At 37.5% G+C, this 20,777-nt stretch overlaps 1 protein-coding gene across 4 annotated transcripts in view; it reads right to left on the bottom strand.

Moving 5' to 3' along the window:
* The window catches only part of pi4kaa (phosphatidylinositol 4-kinase, catalytic, alpha a), a 47,324-nt gene that overhangs the window by 10,334 nt on the left and 16,213 nt on the right, over window positions 1–20,777 (bottom strand). For 2 of the 4 annotated variants that reach the window (XM_082157639.1, XM_082157638.1), the window contains exons 12-44: window positions 20,670–20,770; window positions 20,424–20,553; window positions 19,702–19,831; window positions 19,116–19,211; window positions 18,459–18,642; window positions 18,269–18,369; window positions 16,922–17,090; window positions 16,520–16,570; window positions 15,939–16,047; window positions 14,803–14,939; window positions 13,937–14,070; window positions 13,768–13,850; window positions 12,908–12,978; window positions 12,656–12,780; window positions 12,344–12,425; window positions 12,146–12,229; window positions 11,390–11,479; window positions 11,171–11,290; window positions 10,976–11,068; window positions 10,737–10,893; window positions 9,931–10,058; window positions 9,565–9,723; window positions 8,584–8,735; window positions 7,514–7,621; window positions 7,189–7,316; window positions 5,702–5,860; window positions 5,101–5,180; window positions 4,820–5,019; window positions 4,007–4,097; window positions 3,751–3,918; window positions 2,764–2,817; window positions 2,528–2,648; window positions 521–650 (exon numbers count right to left, since the gene is read on the bottom strand). In XM_082157639.1, the coding sequence (XP_082013765.1) occupies window positions 521–650; window positions 2,528–2,648; window positions 2,764–2,817; window positions 3,751–3,918; window positions 4,007–4,097; window positions 4,820–5,019; window positions 5,101–5,180; window positions 5,702–5,860; window positions 7,189–7,316; window positions 7,514–7,621; window positions 8,584–8,735; window positions 9,565–9,723; window positions 9,931–10,058; window positions 10,737–10,893; window positions 10,976–11,068; window positions 11,171–11,290; window positions 11,390–11,479; window positions 12,146–12,229; window positions 12,344–12,425; window positions 12,656–12,780; window positions 12,908–12,978; window positions 13,768–13,850; window positions 13,937–14,070; window positions 14,803–14,939; window positions 15,939–16,047; window positions 16,520–16,570; window positions 16,922–17,090; window positions 18,269–18,369; window positions 18,459–18,642; window positions 19,116–19,211; window positions 19,702–19,831; window positions 20,424–20,553; window positions 20,670–20,770 (3,925 nt within the window). Of the gene's footprint in view, window positions 1–520; window positions 651–2,527; window positions 2,649–2,763; window positions 2,818–3,750; window positions 3,919–4,006; window positions 4,098–4,819; window positions 5,020–5,100; window positions 5,181–5,701; window positions 5,861–7,095; window positions 7,317–7,513; window positions 7,622–8,583; window positions 8,736–9,564; window positions 9,724–9,930; window positions 10,059–10,736; window positions 10,894–10,975; window positions 11,069–11,170; window positions 11,291–11,389; window positions 11,480–12,145; window positions 12,230–12,343; window positions 12,426–12,655; window positions 12,781–12,907; window positions 12,979–13,767; window positions 13,851–13,936; window positions 14,071–14,802; window positions 14,940–15,938; window positions 16,048–16,519; window positions 16,571–16,921; window positions 17,091–18,268; window positions 18,370–18,458; window positions 18,643–19,115; window positions 19,212–19,701; window positions 19,832–20,423; window positions 20,554–20,669; window positions 20,771–20,777 lie in introns of all 4 variants that reach the window. The other 2 variants (XM_082157637.1, XM_082157636.1) reach the window with 1 other exon arrangement.

Here is a 20,777-nt window from a genome sequence, read left to right on the forward strand (position 1 = left end):
ATTTTGCTGATGTCACTAACAAAGGGTAATGAAGGGGGGGGGGGGGCTTGCTTTAAACAATTTAACCAATCATATTGACAGAGCTTGACATGTTAGTCATGATGATTCTATTTTGATGTGTCTGGCTTTACCCTATAAAACCTGTTGTATTCTTCTGTTGGGTCGAGGTTCTCTGAGTATTGCTCGAGAACTCCCGGCCGATTGAATAAACCATCTGAGGGACATTTACTGAAGTCTGTCTCTTTTGTTATTTATGATGCGCAGCAAAGAAGTTAGGGTAAGAGACTCGGCCAGTTGTCGACGGAAGACGCGAAGAGCTAGAGTATAAAAGTTATTAAGTGTCGATTTGTAGACGCTAGATAGTCAGATTTAGGAAAAATCCATTACAGCATCATCATATGCATCCTTTAGGTATGACACAACCCATAATGCACCGTGATGAAATCAGTGAATAAATGATAGCAGATGGAGTTAGTTAGATGGAGGCAGTAGTGTGACAGTTCATATGTGGTGAGCGTACTTGATAATGGCAGAGACGTTGGTGATCTTGTTGAAGAAGTCAAACTCGCGCTGGTAGAAGTCTTTAGCGGGGCCCGACAGAGACTGTGTCATCTCCTCCACCATCTGCTCCAGAAGCTCACCGATGTCCGCTGCACCACAACACAAACCCAGCACTCAATGAATACACATCACCCTGTATATCTTAGCATGTGTTCACACTTGCAGTTCGGTTCTCTTGGTTCTTTTGGTTAAAAAACGTAAGTCCTGGTTCACTTGGCGTTCACACTAGGCGCGTTTCCATTACAGATTTGCGCATTTTTTCTAAATGTCGACAAAAAACTATTTTGAAATGACGCCGTTTCCATTAACTGATGTTATGCGACTAAAACTTCATTTTTTCCTCTCGCGAGAAGTAAAATCATTCCAAAAACCATGGTAATGGACATTGGTAGGTTTATGTACTAATCCCAGCCACTGCACTAGCCATTATTATTAATGGAAGGAGATGTATGTGTGTTTTCAAAGCATTAAAGGGCAACTAAACCCCTGGTCAGAGCCTGACTCCACCCACTGGCAATATTTGAAAAATGCTGGAAAAGTAGGCAGAGCCCAGTGGAGAGGGGGCGTGCATCTGTGACGTATCTCTCTTTAGGCAAGGGCGTGGTTAACTGGTACTCTCTGACGTCAGAGGGTACCACAACTTCCAATAGGAAAATTCAACTGCAGTAGCCACTGTTCAACCTGAAGAGGGCAGCACTCAGACGTTTTTACACCATATTTTGTAAAATTAAAACACTTTAAACACAAATGTCAAAAAAACTACTTGAATCAATGAACAGCACTAATAAAGCCCCATTCTTACAGATCATTAACTAAAAAAAGTTGGTTTAGGGTTTAGTTACCCTTTAATGGTAAGGAATGACCCTTATTATACTTGTGAGCGGCACATATGAGGTGTTTCTGGGTGTTTCTCCCTCATATCTGGTTTGAGGTCTTGATTGTGGCATTAATTTGAGGTTTAGAATCCAGTATTCCTTTAATTCTTTTGTCTTATATGAATTTAATAAAGAACTCTGTCTCGTATTCGGTCCAAACACACCGCTTCATCTACGTCAGGTGACCTGCAAATGCGCAAAAACTGTTTCCATTGCAGTTTTGCAAAATATTTATTTTTCGAGTTGCCTGAAAAACCACCTCATGCGATAAATGCGAGTTTTTGTGAAATTGACGTGTTTCCATTGGGCGTATTTTCAATTCGCAATTTCAATTTGCCCAATTTGAAGGGTAATGGAAACGCGGCTACTGTCATTTTTGACACCGGGCCTAAAGATCCGAAGCCACGCTGTGTGTGGGCTAAATGCGCTCGCTGTATGTGCGCACAAATAATGGTATTTTTACTAGCTGAGAACTCATGAAGAGCTCAAATAATGTGTAAAGGAGTCAAAACAGCAGCATGAATTCCTCTGTTGCACACAAACAAAGATCTACTGAAAGGAGAAGCGGATCTGACTCCTGTACCGAACTGTAGATCATGTGAAGAGGAACCAGTTATGCTTGAGTATTCTGTCCTTTTTAGGGCTGCAGCTTGTGACATAATGTCCTGTTTTTGGTTTATTTAAATGCATTTGGTTCGTGTTACGTTCATATTTCAGTCGAACCGCACCAGAGTTCGTTTGGAAATGTGGGTCTCAGTCCGCTTGTTTGTATTCAAATGAACCGCACTAACAGACCAACCAGAGTTCCTTTTAATTGAACCAAACCAGCAAAGTGTGAACACACCCTTAGACCCTAATATCTTATGTCATTCTAAACCTAATGTGCTGCTATAAATATTTAATACTGACAGGTATTTTGTTGCCATGTGAACGTGAAAAATGTCTGACAGGCTGAGAGCCGCCTCCCAGTTTCTGATTGGCTAATGCAAAGGTCATGCTCAGATGCTTTTCAGACTTTTGAATGGTAGTGTATGTACATTTGGATTAATCTGGCTAATAATGGACACATTCAGACTGAACAGGTTACGCACGGTCTTTCTGATGGCCTTCCTCGTCCAGATAGATGTTGGTCTTCATGTTCCATATGAACTGATGAGCGAGGAGCTGGGACTTCTGCGCGGCCCACAGGATGTACTCACGCACGTAGCCCATCTGTCAAAAATGGCAGGTAAGATGTTAATAACAGCCCAGGGGTGAATGAAATGACTGCTTTTGTTAACAAAAGGCAGAGGTAGCTCAGGAAAGGTCACAGTTCATTCTTTCTCACCTTGTCATACCGCAGCGCTTGAACGATTTGAGGAATGTAAAACAAAATGGCGTCCTGTAAGAGAAATGCAAGATCACAAAGACATAAATGGACAAAATTACAATCTGTTCCTCACTAAAAGAGACATAAGGACCACATTTATGACAGGTTTGTGCTGTTTAAAGCATTAACACCCTTTAAAACATCTCCTTTTGTTCTTTACAAAAGAAAGAGTCATACGGGAAAGACAAGAGTCTCTCATTTTTTTCAATGATCAAAGGGCTATAATTACATCAATGGAAACTGTAGCTAAAGCAAATCTATCAAATAATTATATTGTTATTGATAGAGAGCAAAAATAAATTGCTGAGCATAATAACTGGGGTCACTTTGTTTATTAGTTCAGGTTGTTTTATGTGATACTTTCTTTGTCATCTAAACCTAGTTGAGCGAAATGTAAAATACTAAAACACTTTTGATCAGTTGAATGCATCCATGCTGAATAAAAGTATTAATAATAATACTATTAATAATAGTACTAATAATAATAATGATAATGTGATTTCTACTGGAAAAGTCATGGGAATTAATAATAAAAATATTAAATAAATATAAATCAAGTCAATTTTTTTTATGAATGTAATTTTTTCTAGTTATGTGAAGCTCTAAAATATTGTATTAGATAGAAACTTCTACTTGTGAGTTTAAAAACCCTTTAATCACAAATCACTAGAAAAGTTCTGAAAATTAATTGGTAAAAAATATATACATATTATTTACAATTTTATAACATTTACTTAAATATTTAAATACAAATATTATTATATTAATATTATATTATTAACTTAAACTAATTTAAACTGCCACTCATTGTTTACGTAAATAAAATACGAGCAGCTTTGTCATAACAGCAGAAGACCAGAAATATCTTCAATACTGCATTTGAGTCAGCCTTGAAGTCAGAGAGCTTGAGAACCATTGCTCTAGCGCCGCCCTGCTGGTACCTACAGGAGGGAAGGAGCGAAGGACTTTGACTCCATACTGAGCGGTGAGCGGATGAGGAGGGTACATGCTGGAGAAGTACGAGAGGCCGGTGGGAGGATCCGCAGGAGCCCAGCACAGAATGTGGCTCAGTTCTGGAGAATCAGCATCAATGGTGTGCCACGTCACCAGGAACTATGGGGAAAACACATGCCTCATGTTGAGACTGATCTTTAACACACTGGCGGTTCATGTCTTGTTGTGGCAGAATGGCAGCTCTAACCTTCACTGCCTCTGGCACATCGCTAACAGCACCAGGATCCAGTCGAACCAGACGGGTCACTTCAGCCACGATGGCATCTGCGTTTTTGAACCTACAAAAGCAAGAAAAGAGGTCATTCGTTGACATCGAAACATGAGCTTTGTAACAAAACCGTCTAGGCAGCATCCTGGACTGAAAAGAAACCTAATTTTGTTAATCAAATGACGCAATACAAAAATGCATTAGTAAAAACACAATTAATAGGGTCTATTTTTAATTAGGCGACGCAGTGCTATTTCAAGCAACAATTTTCAGTATTGGATGAATTATGTACATACTGTAAAGTGTATATGAATTCATTTAAAATGGCACTGACAAGATTGCATTCTCCACAAATGATATACATTCTTGAAAAACTCTTTTGAGTTGTAATTCTCAATATTCTTTAATTGATTCATTAGATTTTCAATAACAATCATATTGCAAATCATTCCGGAATGGAATAGAATAGAATTTAGAATAGATTTAAAAAATGTGTAAAAGTGTGAGTGCACTTTTTAATAATATAATATAATATAATAAAGTTTTGGAACGATGTGCATTACTGTCATTAAAAATAGGTTTAATTCATTCTGCCATTTAAAATAATTTTTTCCATCTGAATTCGACAGTACATTCTGGGATGGTATTGTGCACAAAGGATGCATGCCTGAAACATTGCTACAGTTGGCTGACTTAAAAGAGAAGATCAACACCAAGATGCCTTATAATGCAGTCTGGGTAGACGGCTCACTAGAGTTTGGCACAGAGCTAATAGTCTTGTTGTTGGTGTACCTGGCTGGAAGCTGCATGGCCAGGTACGGAGCGATACTCCAGGCCAAATTGACATTGTCCTTCCATTGTTTCTCACTCAGGTTGATGTATTTGGATCTCCAGTTAGAGATGCTGGTTTCTACCGACTGCTCGGTGGCGATGGCCAGCTCCTGGGTTGATAGCGGGTTGTACCAAGTGGTCAGTCGCTCGATCTCACTGGCCTGTGGAGAAAGCAGAGACGCTCAAGATTTGTTTATCAGGAACTGATGACGAAATCAGGTTGGGGAAAGGGCGTCTCATACCAGTAAGGCCAACAGTAACGTCCTCCGTTTCATGTAGTACTTGTGTAACTGGGTGCCTCTGTTGCTCTTTTTAGACAAGCCTATAGTGAAAGGAAACAAGAGAAGACATGAGAGAGAGCATGAGAGAGCTGAATAAACGGCTAGATCCAATCTGTTCTTCATATAAAGCGATTGTGTCTCTTCAGAAAATTTTGACTAAACCGTTCATATATTCATATGGATTAGTTTTGCGATCTCTTTATGAACTTTTTGAAGCGTCAAAGTGGTAGTTGCTTAGCTGTCAATGGAAGGACAGAAATCCCTCAGATTTCATCAAAAATATCTTCATTTGTTCTGAAAATAAACGAAAGTCTTACGGATTTTACGGAAACCAAAGGACTCTTTAAAATGCAATGTTCATAATGCATGATGCTAAAAATAAATACAAAATAAAGAGAGTAATCAGTGAAACAATGGCCACTTCGTTTCCAGTAGCTCAGGAAGCACTTATTGCTCATCTAAGTGTCCTGCTGACTCTTAACAATCAGGGAGATCATAGCATTAGCAGGTAGACACTGGCTAAGCAGATTAAACTATTAAAACGAATCTGGATGAGCGATACCTGATTTCTTAGAGGTGGTGGACATCCCGCTGGACAGGGGGTAGGTGTTAATCCAGCCCTGAGCGCTCTGCTGCCGGGAACCCACAGCCATGTCCATGTTATTCCTGGGATCAGTGGCGTTCATCACCGACAGACTGTTCAGGGACGGATCCTGGTTGTCTGTGAAAGGAAACGTCGTCAAGCCAAGGATTTTGTAGTATTTTACTCTCCTTTCTGGTACTAAACACCTAAACTATTAAGGGTGAATCTCATGAAGAGCGTGTGCGGGTCATATTTCTCACTAAAATCACAAGAAAGAAAAAAAGTTATTATATTTAGCATAAAGAAAATGAGGCCAATTTATTTAGCATTCATATTTTAGTTGCATTGTGACATTATTTTTTGAAACATTTAAGCACATTTCCCCAAATTCTCATTACTTCAATGCACTCAAATGTTTTTCTTTTGAGTTTATTTGTAATTCCAATTATTCTTTCCGTGATGAATCTCATTAGATTTTCATTTATATATTGCAATGACAATCATTTCAGATTTTATTTGGACTAATTGAACTGGAAACAATTTTACACACATTTCAAATACTTTTTAAATACATATTTTAAGCACAAATTATTTGTGTAAAAAAAAAATTTGTGCACAATATAATATAATATAATATACATTTTTTGTGTGATAGTTTTGTTTTGGGAAAATGTGCATAATTGTCAAAAAAAAATGTCACTGCAAAAATGGCCCTAAAATAGATTTCATATTTCTTCTTCTGATTTAGAGGTGAAATATGACCTGGACATGTTCTTGACAGTTTCTGTGAAATTCACCCTTTAAGTGATATGTGAATTAATTTAATTATTTTACCCCATTTCAACTTTCTTTCCCTTTTACTATTTGGTGGTTCCATCATTCCAGCACTTTTTCTCCTCTCCTATTTCCATTTTCTTTAATGAATTATTAACAACACAGCATTTCGAGGAAGTGAAGCCTGCAAATTATACATTCGACGAGTAAATACCAAGCGAAGCAACTGATTTGTGGTGATGTCTGGCGATGTAGCACATCACGCGATGGAGAGGCTTTAAGGGGACGAATGAAGTCTCAATTAGTTCTCTGGTATTGAAATGATCATGCATTTTACATGAAAGCGCTAATGTTCTGATGAGATCATGTTTTCTACGATGGAGAGAGAAGGGTGGTGGCAGTAAGGGAGGGGGGGGGGTGTATACGGGACGGATGCATTTGTCAATTTGCGCTTAGCAAACAAATTGATAAATTTGGCCGCCCGGATGATTGCCGTGCATTTTTAGTATTGGTTTCAAATTTGCAGGCATGCAAATTTGAACCTCATAAACAAGCTCCTGCTGCACTGTAGTTGCACAGTTGTAGCAAGAGAGGCTTACTTAATATCGATAGCGGAGAAGTGCTGGAAACGATAAGCGATCCGAAAATCCCAGCAGATAGGGAGCTTTGAGGGGGATTGGAGCCAAGCTCACCAGGTGGCACGAGCTGACTAGCAGCTAGGTACTTCTTATCGGAGAGGATGTTGGCGTAGAAGCGGATCATTATGCTGATGTCCTCGCGCAGACGTTTGTCTCCCTGCGTGGGGAACTTCGATGCGACGCTGAAAAAAAAAATGACGAAAAAAAAGGAGATATAATTAGAATTCAATTCATTTACTAAAGAAGGACACAAGCAGACAAATAAATAAAAGTTTATTAGCTCAACAGAGACCGCTAACTTTTCCAGCAGCTCTGGTTCTGGAAGTATTTTCCACATTTTCTCAACAAGCATCAAAAACTTCAATATTTTTTCCAGTACCTGAAATAATCAAAGGCGGTGGAGTAAATCTTTTCCCGCAGGACGTTACGGATGGTGGAGTTGGTCACTACGTCAGAATGCAGGAGGGCGAGACCGAGCGTCAACAGCCTAAGTGCAGAGAAATGTTGTGAAACCTTTTTACATTTTTATTTTATTTTTATGTTAACTACAACAACAACAAAAAAGTGTAAATGTAATGAACTACACTGAGAAAAATGGTGTAGGATTTACTTACTAATTATTAGAAATCGCTAGTAAATTTGACAATAATTAATTGTCATTGAATTAAATGTGAAATTTTAAGTATTTTCTTGCAAAACTTACACTTTATACAATAATTTTATACAATAATTTCAATAATAGTCTTCTAGCTGACCTGAAGCGAGATCTAGCGGCCGCCATGTGCTGGCTCTGGCAGCATTTTGGCCCGCCAACAAATAATTTTTGTAATAATATAACAAATAAAGTTAATTAGATGAATAATTACAATATTGTACAGTACTAATTTACATTTAAAAATTACTGCTTACTTGAATATTTCTTATAAATGACTGTTTACTGGAATAATTACTTAGAAAAACTTAAATACATTTAAAAAATGTTTTAGCATACTTATTTTTTTATTGGGATTCTGAGAACTGTGTAAATTCACAGGTTAAAATTTAAACTTATCGCACTGCTCAATATATAATATATTGTATATATAGTATTCTTTTATTGCATACATAACACTCACATAAAGCAATATATAATATATAGCAAATTTCAACTGCTTGATTTTTTTATTGGTCACCATGTCAGAATGTAGGAGAGCAAGTCCGAGCTTGTTTTTATGTTTTTTTTTACTACAAACTACAAAAAAAACGGTGTAAATGTAATGAAATACAATGAAAAAAATGGTGTAGGATTTTCAGTCAGAAATTGCTAGAAAATTTCACAAATAATTACAAAGAAAAGGCAAGGAACACACTGAATTAAACAAAGTAGGAAGACTGAAATAGTATTTAAGTAAAACATACTCCAATCATTTTTATCTAAATCATTTTTAACAGTCTAGTCTTCTTGCTAACCTGAAGCGAGGTCCAATGGCCGCCACATGGCGGTTCAAGCTGCTTTTTGGGCCACCAACATTGAGAGAGATAGACCTCTGCAAAAGACTGCCGAAAATCTCCACCTGATCCGCACTGCTGTACTTGGCGATCTCAAAACGCTGGACCAGAAACTATACAAATAGGAAAAAAGACAATAAACTTGATGAAATAAATGCTATTTATGCTTCTATGCCCATCCATACCTGTTATAGCTTGTATGTACTATTCTGGACAATGTATTGCTATCACTTCTCATACCTCCTTAAAGTTGCCCTATCATGCTTTCTCGAATATGACCTTTCATGCAGTGTGCAATATAGATGTTTGTAAATGTAAAAGGTCTGCAAAGTGCAAGACAAATAAAGTTATTGTCTCCTAAAAGAAAGAATCGATTCTAAACTGCTGAAACAAGTCGAGTACGTATACAAATATATGTAGGTTTGTAACAAATTTGCATAATGCCAGCTTGGTCTTCATTGGCTGCCCTCGAACAACGTCTACTTTGCCCCGCGCTCAAACACTGTAGTTGTAGCTGAGACTGGATGAGTTTAGTTTGTGTTGTTCATTTCGAGAAGATGCTGTTTTCTGTGTATCAAGTGCTGAGAAAGATCAGGAGGTGAAATTACTCATTTGAAAGTCGCTTTGGTTATGTCTGCTAAATTAATAAATTTAAATGTAAATAAAATGTTTGTAATTTTGGGAGCAAATTAAACAGAGCAAACTGCTTGCCTTGCTCAAACACAGCAATTTTGCAGCAAAATGAAGTAAAAAGTTTACCGATGCAATTACACAACAGTTCTATTTGAAGAACGACCCCATCACAATAGAGGAGAGTGAGATTTCCTCGCAAGGATTCTTCAAGCTATTTCTGGTGTGTGTCATAAGAAGCTTTTGGGCGGGGTAAATCTACAGCTATGGAAATGCCTGTAAGCTTGGACGGATAAACAAGGCAACCGTAACCTCGATCCAGATGTAGTGTGGCGTGACGTCGGGCGGGCAGGGGATGGGTTGGCTTTCCTCTGAGGCCGCCAGGGGATCCGCCTCCACCTGGGCGTCGGAGAACAGCCCCATCTTCAGCTCGACGGTCATCTGCCATGCACCAGCCATCTCCCGCATGAACTGAACACAGAATGCAGGGAAAACTTGGCAAAAAGCATTTTGTAAAACCGGCATTGCTAAAATATGCACAGAATATGGAACAATTTTCATATAATATAACAGCAGTGATTTATAAAAGGCGCTATATACATAAATTTGACTGGATTTGGTATTGATATAATGAAATATTGGGATTCTGACAATGCTGCGTTTACATGTGTGTCTTACCGGGACTTCAACACCTGTCCTTCCAGCCAGGAGCCATTCCCAGCAGGCTATAGCCGTTTCCATGCCATTCTCCGTAAACATCTTTAATGGTGACCAGCACAGTTGATGCAGTAGCTGAGGGTCCCATTCTACACAATAAATACAACAATCAATACTCTATTTACTCTCTTAAATGGGTCCTATTATGCTTTTTTACATGTTCAACTTTCTTTAATGTGTAATGTTCCATGAAAAAAGATATGAAGCACAAAGTCACTATTTCTATATCAGTGTCAGTGTTTCTGAACTCCCTGAAACGCCTCCATTGTAGTCTTGAGTTTCTTCCGGGAACGAACACGTCACAATATTCCTCATTTAAATAATTAATACGCAGAATAAAGGGGCGGGGCCTGGTTGAGTTAGTTAGTAGTGTGTTAAACTGGCGGTTATGGTAAGGGACGGGACATCTCCCAAACACACTCGAAGCTCTTGACCAATCACAACACACTGATCCAGCGGACCAATCAGAGCAGTGTGCTTTTCAGAAGGAGGGGCTTCATAGAGACAGGAACTAAACAGAGCATTACTGACAGACTGGGAAGAGACGAGCTGCAACAATGGAGAATATGGGGAAAATGATGTGTTTTTTAAACATTCAAGAATGAAAACTTATTCTAATAGACCCCAAAAACTAAATCAAGACTTTGAATGTGAAATGTAACATGTTTTGTGGTATACTTTAACAGTTGATTATGAAATGTTCATTATTGCAATCCAACATGATGAAGATCTACTGTTGGCGTATGGCTTGCAATGAAGAGACATGCCTTTGGAGCTGATCAACAGCGCAGCCATTTTGAACATGGCTTCAGTGAAGGCTTCTGGCTGGCCTCCGTCCAGAGCTTCATTCATCTGACGAATCATCAGCTTATTCAGGTCCGACGTGCTCCGCGTGGCCTCTGAGAAATGGATCATCCCTGCCACCTGCAAACGAGACGTGAGGAGTTAAGACTAATGCCTTTTTCATAAAATACCCAACAGCATCTGCTTTATTATTTAGCACTACCTCTCCAGCATAGCGGTTTCTAAGGTTAAGGGAGGCCATGAAGTTAGAGTAGTCTTTCTTCACGCATGTTGGTCTCTCTGTGAGCTGAGTGGTCTGAAATGAGAGAAAACATACTTTTTGGTTATTTAATCACTGATGAACTAGTCAATATCCCTTCAGCATGAACTAAAACACAACAAAAGTCGTTCATCTTACACCCAGACTGGTGCTCTGGCGATTGTATCCGGCAAAGTGCAGGATGCTCTCAGTGGCCATCGCCAGACCCGTGTGCTGAGACAGACCCGACACCCAGTTCTGATGCTTATTCAGGTATTCCTGTGGACAATACATTGATAATGTTAAAAATCATTGCAGAGGATGATACTGTTGAAGTCAAAACTCAAATGTTTTTGTTTTTTTAATGGGAATCCAAACCTGTAGGTGAGATTTGGTGACCGATGGCGCCCATTTCATGGCCTCCTTAAGGATTTCTCCACAGCGGGCAGCGAAGTCTTTCACTATGCTCTACACGTGACATATGACATCCCAAATGTATCACTTACACATATGCAATAGCATGCTTTTTCATAAAAAGCCAAATTTCATATCTATGCTTTTTTGTGCACATTTTTTTCCCAAATCTTTTTTTAAGTAATAGTAAAAAGCAAGCAGATTTACAATTAAAAATCATCAATGAATAAATAAATATAAATATCATATAAATAAATATCGTTACCAGTACCGGTCAAAAGTTAGGAAACATTAATATTTTTAATGTTTTTGAAAGTCATTTATTTGATCAAAAATACAGAAAAAAACAGTAATATTGTGAAATATTATTACAATTTAAAATAATGGTTTTCTATTTTAATATACTTTAAAATATAATTTATTTCTGTGATACAAAGCTGAATTTTCATCAGCCATTACTCCAGTCTTCAGTGTCACATGATCCTTCAGAAATCCTTCTAATTTGCTGATTTATTATCAATTTTGGAAACAGTTGTGCTGCTTAATATTACTGTTTTTTTTCTGTATTATTGATTAAAAAAAAAGCAGGCTTGATGAGCATAAGACTTCTTTAAAAACATTAAAAAAAAGTTATGTTTCCAGACTTTTCACCGATACTGTACATATTATTCCTGTGATTTAAATAAGTGTAAAATAAATAAATAAGTGAAGTAAACGTACCTCTCTGGCCTCGTATGTATCCGGCACTGTGATGCGATACGGGGTGTCCGGTATGTCATAATACGGCTGGTCTTTGTGGATGTCCTGAAGAACAGTTCAAGATTTTAAAATCAATAATATATCATAAACATCTCCTGTCACAAATCTCCAAATGAGGAAACACATTAACTTGATCTGAGCAAAGGAAGAAGCACATACAGCGCTGAGTGAAAGAGACAGGGTCTGTAATATATCCAGCATGGTCCTCAGGACACGACCGCTCCACAACAAGTGTGGGAAACTAGAAGAAAAACAAAGAGACAACGTTCCAATGTTCAAGAAGGAAAAATCAACATGAGATGCTATTCTACTGTTTGTGAGATGACCGATAATCAACCAACCCACATAAAAACACTAACTCTACCAGTTCAATGTTAAAATTGATTCTTAATCATATCTACAGAAACAACATCTCAAGAGAATATGGTTTAATATAATAATTTTCTGTGATTGTAATGGAGAAGCACCCACGTCTCAGCGAGTCCTGACAGATATTTGTCAGCCACTCTTCGGATTCTCTTGTGAATGTGGTTGAAGTTGACCAACAGGAACTGAGCATGATTTTCTAACTCCTCCTCATGGACTTTGGTCTTATCCTAGGAAAAAAAAAAATCTAATATTAGAGAACAACAACGAGTGGTTCATGTCCTTAATTTGAGTCTAGTTAGGAAGAGATGCTAAAGCTGTTCATGTTAAGCATTAAGCACTTCAGTTTTAATTTACCTTGTCAGCCATCATCTGAAGAAAGACATCAAAGACCTTGTCACCCACAGCAATGACACACTGCATCATTCCTGAGAGGAAATAACCAAGACATAATCACATCAAAGCTGTCAAATGAATAGATTTGCTAACTTGAATCTTTAGGCAAGACGCCACAGGTGAATAGGGCAAGTTTGAACTAAAAGACACTTCCCCAGTTGATTAATCACAGTACATTAAGACATTTCATTTTGTATTACAAGTTCTCTGAAATGCTATGTTTAATAGACATAAACAGACATCTATGATGCCTTCGTTTACATAGATTTCCTGAACCGAAATCTGAAAATTGGATAAAGTGAGGCTCAAAATTCAAAATTGTTTCTTTTTGTTGCTGACGGCATTTTGGATTTTTCTCTAAAACAGAAAATACTTTCAACAGACAAAAATAAATTCACCATGTTTTTAGCAATAAAATGTAATATAAATGTGAGGTGAATGATATATGAACAAACCCCTCAGTAAAACCCTTCAGAATATAGATAGGAATAAAACTGTAAAGTTTGGTGTAAGTGCTGCTTAAGTGGAGAAAAATCTCACTTTAAAAATCCCATTTTAAGACATGTATTATAATTGAAATACAGACAAAAATAGATAAAAGTGTAATAAAATAGATATAAAACATGTATATGTCTATTTTGGATGTTTTCTTCCCACTAGCTTGAAAGAAGACATGTTATGGAAGCAAAATAGCCCAAAATCTCAAAACGGATCAGTGCATAAAAAATTAAATTAAAAAAAACCTTGGTTTTCTCTGTAGTGCATTAAAAGAGGTTACAAAATATTCCTTAAATCCTCTAGAAACAAAAGGTTTAGCCCACCTGATTTATCCTTCTGGATAGCTCGGTCTTCGAAATAACGAAACATCACTTGGAAACGATCAGAATCCAATGAGCGTAACACCCTGAGAAGTTACAAGAGGTCATGTGACTGTTCAGACAAAAAACAAATCATCAGACACGAATCTAATAGACTGGCGTTCCCTCGTACCTCATGTACTCCAGCCGGTAGACGGACAGGAGGTAGGTGGACATGGCAAAGTCCAGTTTATTGATGAGCACAGCGACCTCAGGAGGAGGATCCAGGAGATTAATGATGGTTCCCCTCAAATCATTCAACTCGGCCTAGAAACACATTCAGTTTAAAAGGGCACGACAAAATTCAGTGTTATTTTAGTATCATTGATATACTATTACAGATTTTGTATAAATATGTCTACAAAGTTATTGCTTTTACTTTTGGTTTATTTATTTTTAGTTATTTATATGCGAGAGGTCCCGAGTTCAAATCCCGGACGAGCCCCCACATTTGTCACGACCGGCTCAAAGCTGTGGATAAATGAATGGAGGACATCAATGAACGTCGTGTGTTCATGTTTTATTGCAAAACACATTTGCTGCTATTGAGGTGTGATACAGGTACGGTTAGGCACAGGTTCGGTGGCATGGGTAAGATTACGGGTGGGTTAAAGTGTCAAGGAAGAGAAATTATAGATGTAATTTCAGAAATTAATCAAATCAAAGTTTATTTATAGAGCACTTTTTAAAAACAACAGTTGTTTACCAAAGTGCTGTACAAGCATAATTACAGCTGTAGGTACATACAGGTATTTTGAAATAGAAGTACAATGTAAAAACATGTACAGTATGTACACAATAAGTGCATTGTTTCAAATTATTGATTAAAATAATAGTTAAAGACACTTAATATAAAGTGGGACCGAAAATGCTTGTATGGTTTTACTTTTAGTTAATGATAGTAAGCCAGGCGATCATGTCGGATTTGACCAAAATTATCATTCTGATTTGGCGATATTGGAACAATCTGAGATTTAATAACAAGAAATAAAGCAGTACCGGAGTGACAGTGTCATTCTTCAGGGCGGAGTTATACTGCAGTTCTGAGCGCAGCGGTTCTCCGCTCGGGAACGTCAGCAGGGGGGATTTGGTTGCGATCTCACACACTCCCTCATACCACTCCTCCGGCCACAAACCTGAAGAAGATTTCTCAAAATCAGCTAAAGATATCATCAATATTCTGACCAAAAAATGAGATCTCAAAAAATTAATATTGGAGTATTATAAACACTGCATTACGTAGCAGTATTATTACAAGGCTTCCTTCAAGGCCCAGATATACTTCAAGCGAAATCAAAGGATGAACTGGTGTGACGTCATTTCAAACTAAATCTGGCCAAAACTAAGTTTGTTTCTGGAGTTCGAAGCAGCTCACCAAAGCAAACTTTAGGCTGGTAAACACCTTTAAACTACCATTGGTCTGTGGCAATGATGTAATAGGTAGGTGTGGCTCTGAGGCTCCACCTTCTTTGCCGTGGAATTTTCTCCGGTTCACTTCTGTTCAGTCCGTCGAGGTGAGAAACGAGTAATGCTGCGTTCACGCCATGTCGTAAATACCGAAATTTCGAGATGACAACACACACTCGGAGCTGTTCACGTCCTTGGACTGGGAATTATGCGTACAATTATGGTACAAGTAGGAGCTCTCTCTTAGAAAAAGTTGTATTTACAAGCTCTACGAGGACTTGAATGCTTTTTACAAGTTGAAATCTCACAATTACGGTCATTAAGACATGGCGTGAACGCACATTAAAAACTTTAACACACTGGAGAGCTGCTTAATAGTAAGAATTTAAGTTGTAATTCTAACTGAAAGTGACACTGACAATGTTTTTCATGTTTAATACTGTAAAGCTGCTTGCTTTTAAGCAATCTATTGTATAAAGCCAATCCGGAGTCAGGATGTTCGCTAACAGTATATCGCTCCAAAGGTATTTCTAATGTCTTTTTATCCCTAAAGAAAGAACAAAAAAGATCTTCGCCGTAAGTATATCGGGGCCTTCAGTTATTTTTACCATGTAATAATTTTATCACAAGTAATAGTATATTGTTTAATCTTCAACAATCAGAGAAAATAAACAGCTAGAAATATATGTTGGCTTATATAAGTGATATATAAAAGACAAATATCTGACCTGAGCCCTCAACAGCGAAGCCCATCACAACCGAATATAGCCAGAAATCTCTGAACAGCTTTTGAAGTCTCGGTTTGGCCTCTTTTATGGCCGGCAAACGTTTGGTCAGCTATAAGATAAAAAAGCACACAGATTAAATTATGAACAACGAGACACAATCAGGATTTAACCAAAATGATTAAATGTGCAGACTGTGGGGAACCGAAGTAAAATACAGTGTGTTCATTTTATCAAATTTTGCAACAAATACAGTCTGATTTACCCCAAGTAAGCACTTTTTCAAAATTTGCTAATCTTAATTGTATAATTATTCAAGTTTAATTTATATACATTTACATGTTTAATTTATATACATACATATACATCTTTTTTTAATACACCCGAGTAGCTTAAATCTAAACATGCATGTAAATAACAACCAAATATTCAATTCTAAATCATGAACTAGACATTAAAAGAACAACTCTGTGACATCAAGATTTAGAAAAAATTTCTAAATATATTTAGCGTACTGTAATTACGCGCTATGTAGACTTTATATAGTACATTGAGTCACATTAGCAGAAATCTCATTCTCTTACCACAGCAATGACAGGAATGAGAACTCCTAAATTCCCAGCGCTGCTGGATGCCTGAGGAAAAATTAACATAAGATATATTTAAAAGCAGAAACAATACTTTACTCAAACAATCCAATTTAGAAACTAAATATTTCATGACTTTTCAACAGTCACCTGTGAATTCTAAGGACAAATCCTATTACAGCATTAACACTAATGATCTGGCCTGAATTAAAACAATCCTTTCTATAGCAGACCACACTGCATTTCTACATTCCCTCTTTTATTATCATGTGACATTCAGGATGTCTTTGCATTGACAACAGCAGTCCAATATTAGGAATGCAAAACATGCTACACATGCTTGTCCTACAATGAAGTAGAGAGATAGCAATAAAGGACTTTAATCTGAAGACACGATACCTTGAGGGCCGGACCCTTCTCGCTGGCTCTTTCACTGGCTCGTTTCCCCTCCAGTCCCAGCTGCACAAACAACTCCAGCAGATTCACCAGCAGCTCATCCACCATCTGTTCTGTCTGCAGGTTCGCTGCGATGTTGGCCAGAGCGTTGATCACGGCCAGAGAACAGTGTCTGCACCAAACACGACAATACTGAGATATCTGACATGTTAAAGATGCACTTGGTAAATATGAAAAGCATTTATGTGTTGTGATGCGCTAGTGTCATGCTTACTGTTATTGTCAGTAATTTTCATGTGTATGTATCTATATCTTAATGTATCAAAAGTTTGAAATCATCATTTGATTAAGATTTTTTCGTTTTTTTGAGAGACGTCTCTTATACTTAAAAATAGTCAAAACAGCAATATTGTGATATTATTAAAATTTAAAAGAACTGTTTCTTAAATTAATATTTTTTAAAGTTTAATTTATTCCTGTGATCAAAGCTGAATTTTCAGCATCATTACTCCAGTCTTCAGTGTCACATGATCCTTCAGAAATCATTCTAATATGATGATTTGCTGCTCAAGAAACATTTATGATTATTATCAGTGTTGAAAAAAAGTTGTGCTGCTTCATATTTGATGTAACCATGTTACATGTTTTCAGGATATTCTTTTGATTAATTTAATGTGTCCTATTTTATTTTATTTATTTATTTTTTACATTTTTGATCTGATAATTATGAATTGCCGTGTTTCATGGTTTCAACAAATGCATGAAACTTAAGCAGCAAATCAGCATATTAGAAAAAATTCTGAAAGATAATGTGACACTGAAGACTGGAGTAATAATACTCACACACACACACACATATATATATATACAGTACATATCTTTTTTAAATTAGTTCTTTATTTATTGTTAATTGAGCCAGAATTTGTAATTATTATTATTATTTATTTATATTGTTTGTTGCTGACATAGTGTTGTTTATCACTTGGCGTAAGTTTTTTACTTCGTATTATTACTGTTGCCTTTGGCTTGCTCAGTTGGGGATATTTTGGGGATATTTAATTTAATTTTATCAATCAATAAATTCCTCTTGAAACAAACTTTGTTGTATTATTTTAATTTAATACTGTGAAGCTGCTTTGATACAATCTGTATTGTGAAAGCGCTATACAAATAAACTTGACTTGACTTGACTATTAAAAAACTATGATGTGACATTTATGAGTGAAACAGAATATTCTGGATAATTTAGGGCACAACTTGATATTATCTATTGAGATTAATATGATTTTTCTCCATCCACACGCCCTTGGTAACGCCAAAATACCAAAGAAATCCCCAGGGAATAATCACCTGTATCCATGATCCTTGAAGTCTTTGGTGGAGTAGACCATCGAGCTGGCCTTCACACTTATCTGCTGGAACAAGTTCCAAACTTCCTGATAAATGTATTGCTGTAGGAGACAAACAGATATAAGGAGACGTTAGCACTAGGAGACTGACCAAAACACTCCCTATGACAGAAGACAGAAGTGCGGCGTACGTTCCCGGTGATGACCATACAGCCCAGCTGATCTATGATGAGCACGTCCAGCTGGGACGGCGGCTGGCAGAACTTCTGCTGTAGGATCTGTAGGATGGGCTCCATCACACGGGGAGTGTCTCTCAGAGCCACGGCGATGTGCCCTAATGCTCGGATGGTGTGATCTGGGATGAGGTGGGCTTCCCTGCGGGAGAGAGACACACAATGTTTTTCTCACTTTTATACATTATGGAATTTTTATATTTGATGGAATACAGCAGTATTTATTTTAAATGATTTATCCGTGCACAATCAACATTTTTTTTAATTCATGTGCCTCATAATCTTAGATCAGAGTAACTTCCCCTCCCTCTTCTCTGATGACGAGGGCGGGGCAACCTGTCACTCACATGATATCCACCAATAGCAAACCACAACCATTCATTCAATTCCCGCCCTACATTTGTTCTCCTTTCAGGAAGCCGTTTCACTCAGATATACGTCACAATAGGGAAGAAGAGACTATTGACTGACTACTTCTGTTTCATGCCGACATTTTAGGCTACTTTTAGATGAGAGCTTCTGAAAATAATGATTTAAAAGACAAAGTATTTAACGAACAATAAGAAAGAAAGTTGGATTAAGATGAATGAGATTTGATTTACTGTCAGAACATACTTGTCATTTTCCTGCGAGATGTAAAGACGATTGGAAAGACTGGCAAGGAAAGCCTCAACGATGACTGAGTCCATGGACAACCCTGCTTTTAAACACCTGGATTAACAAAAATAGTTACTTATTAGTGTTTAGAAACTGTGGTTAACCATATGAAAAACTGCAAAATCATACTATAGAATCATTTGCGATTATTTGCTGAATAAAAAATTCAAAAGAACAAGATTGAATTGAAATAGAAATCTTGTGTAACATTATAAATGTCTTAAATTACACTTTTAAACAGTTTAATCCTTGATGTATAAAAGCATTAATTTCTTAATGCTAACAGTAGCATGTCATTATTGAAACACATAAAATTGCATGTCACAAAGTCATAAAATTGCAAATGCTAAATTGCACAATGCAATCCAAAGGAATTGTTGGCAATATTAGACATGCACATTCTCACTTGCTTTCCGGACATCTTTGGCATACTATGTTTTGGTTATCTCACATATTGTATAGGATTAATTTTATGTAAATTATGTACAGAAATTAGGCATAACTTTCATCTGAAAACATTTTCAAAAGTACAGAGGAGGTTTACCTGCATATATTGTCGATGGAGATGTCTCGGAGCTGCTCGTACATGGACGGCTGACTCTTCCTACTGGCGTGAGAACTGAAGGTGGACTGGGAATGCTCATTGGTCACATGGATCTTGATATCACCTGTTCCTGTTTAGTGGGAAATGGAGTTAGACTACTTGCACTGAGCCAACTGTTTATATTTTTTATGCTTTTTCTTTACACATTCATCTTTCTTTAGTGTGTAATGTTGCTGTTTGAGCATAAAAAAGGTCAGAAGTCCCTCCAGCGGGAGTTCTTCTCTATATCAGTGTCAGTGTTTCTGAACTCCTGAAACGCCTCCATTGTAGTCTTGAGTTTCTTCCGGGAACGAACACGTCACAATATTCCTCATTTAAATAATTAATACGCAAAAATAAAGGGGCGGGGCCTGGTTGAGTTAGTTAGTAGTGTGTTAAACTGGCGGTTATGATAAGGGGCGGGACATTTCCCAAACACACTCGAAGCGCTTGACCAATCACAACACACTGATCCAGCCGACCAATCATAGCACAGTGTGTTTTTCAGAAGGAGGGGCTTCATAGAGACAGGAACTAAACAGAGCGTTACTGACAGACTGGGAAGAGACGAGCTGCAACAATGCAGAACATGAGGGAAAATAATGTGTTTGTTTAACATTTAAGTATGAAAACCTAATCTAGTAGAGCCCAAAATCAAGACTTTGTCAAGGGGAAGATCTCACCTGTGGTGTACTGACTGTGATATTTGTAGAGCTTCACCAGCACAGGTGAAGGTACAACCAAGAAATCTCTTAGAGACATGGTGACTGAGTGAGCCACCACAGGGAAACGCTCACACAACCGTCCGAGACCCTGTTTCGAGAACACATGTAGCACAATTATACATGAAATATCATATTTCAACCCCAAAATGTTCAAAATAATAATTCCCTTAGTGCATTGTGAGAGGGGCAAAACTCAGGATGCACCTGTAAGCAGCAGATGAGCAGAGGCATGTGAGCGATGATGACTTTACTAGACGTCTTAGACTGCAGCTTCTCAGACAGTTTGGTGCAAAGGTTCTCCGCACCTGGCAG

The sequence above is a fragment of the Leuciscus leuciscus genome, assembly GCF_965113295.1.
Source record: "Leuciscus leuciscus genome assembly, chromosome: 24".
Classification (NCBI taxonomy): domain Eukaryota; kingdom Metazoa; phylum Chordata; class Actinopteri; order Cypriniformes; family Leuciscidae; genus Leuciscus; species Leuciscus leuciscus.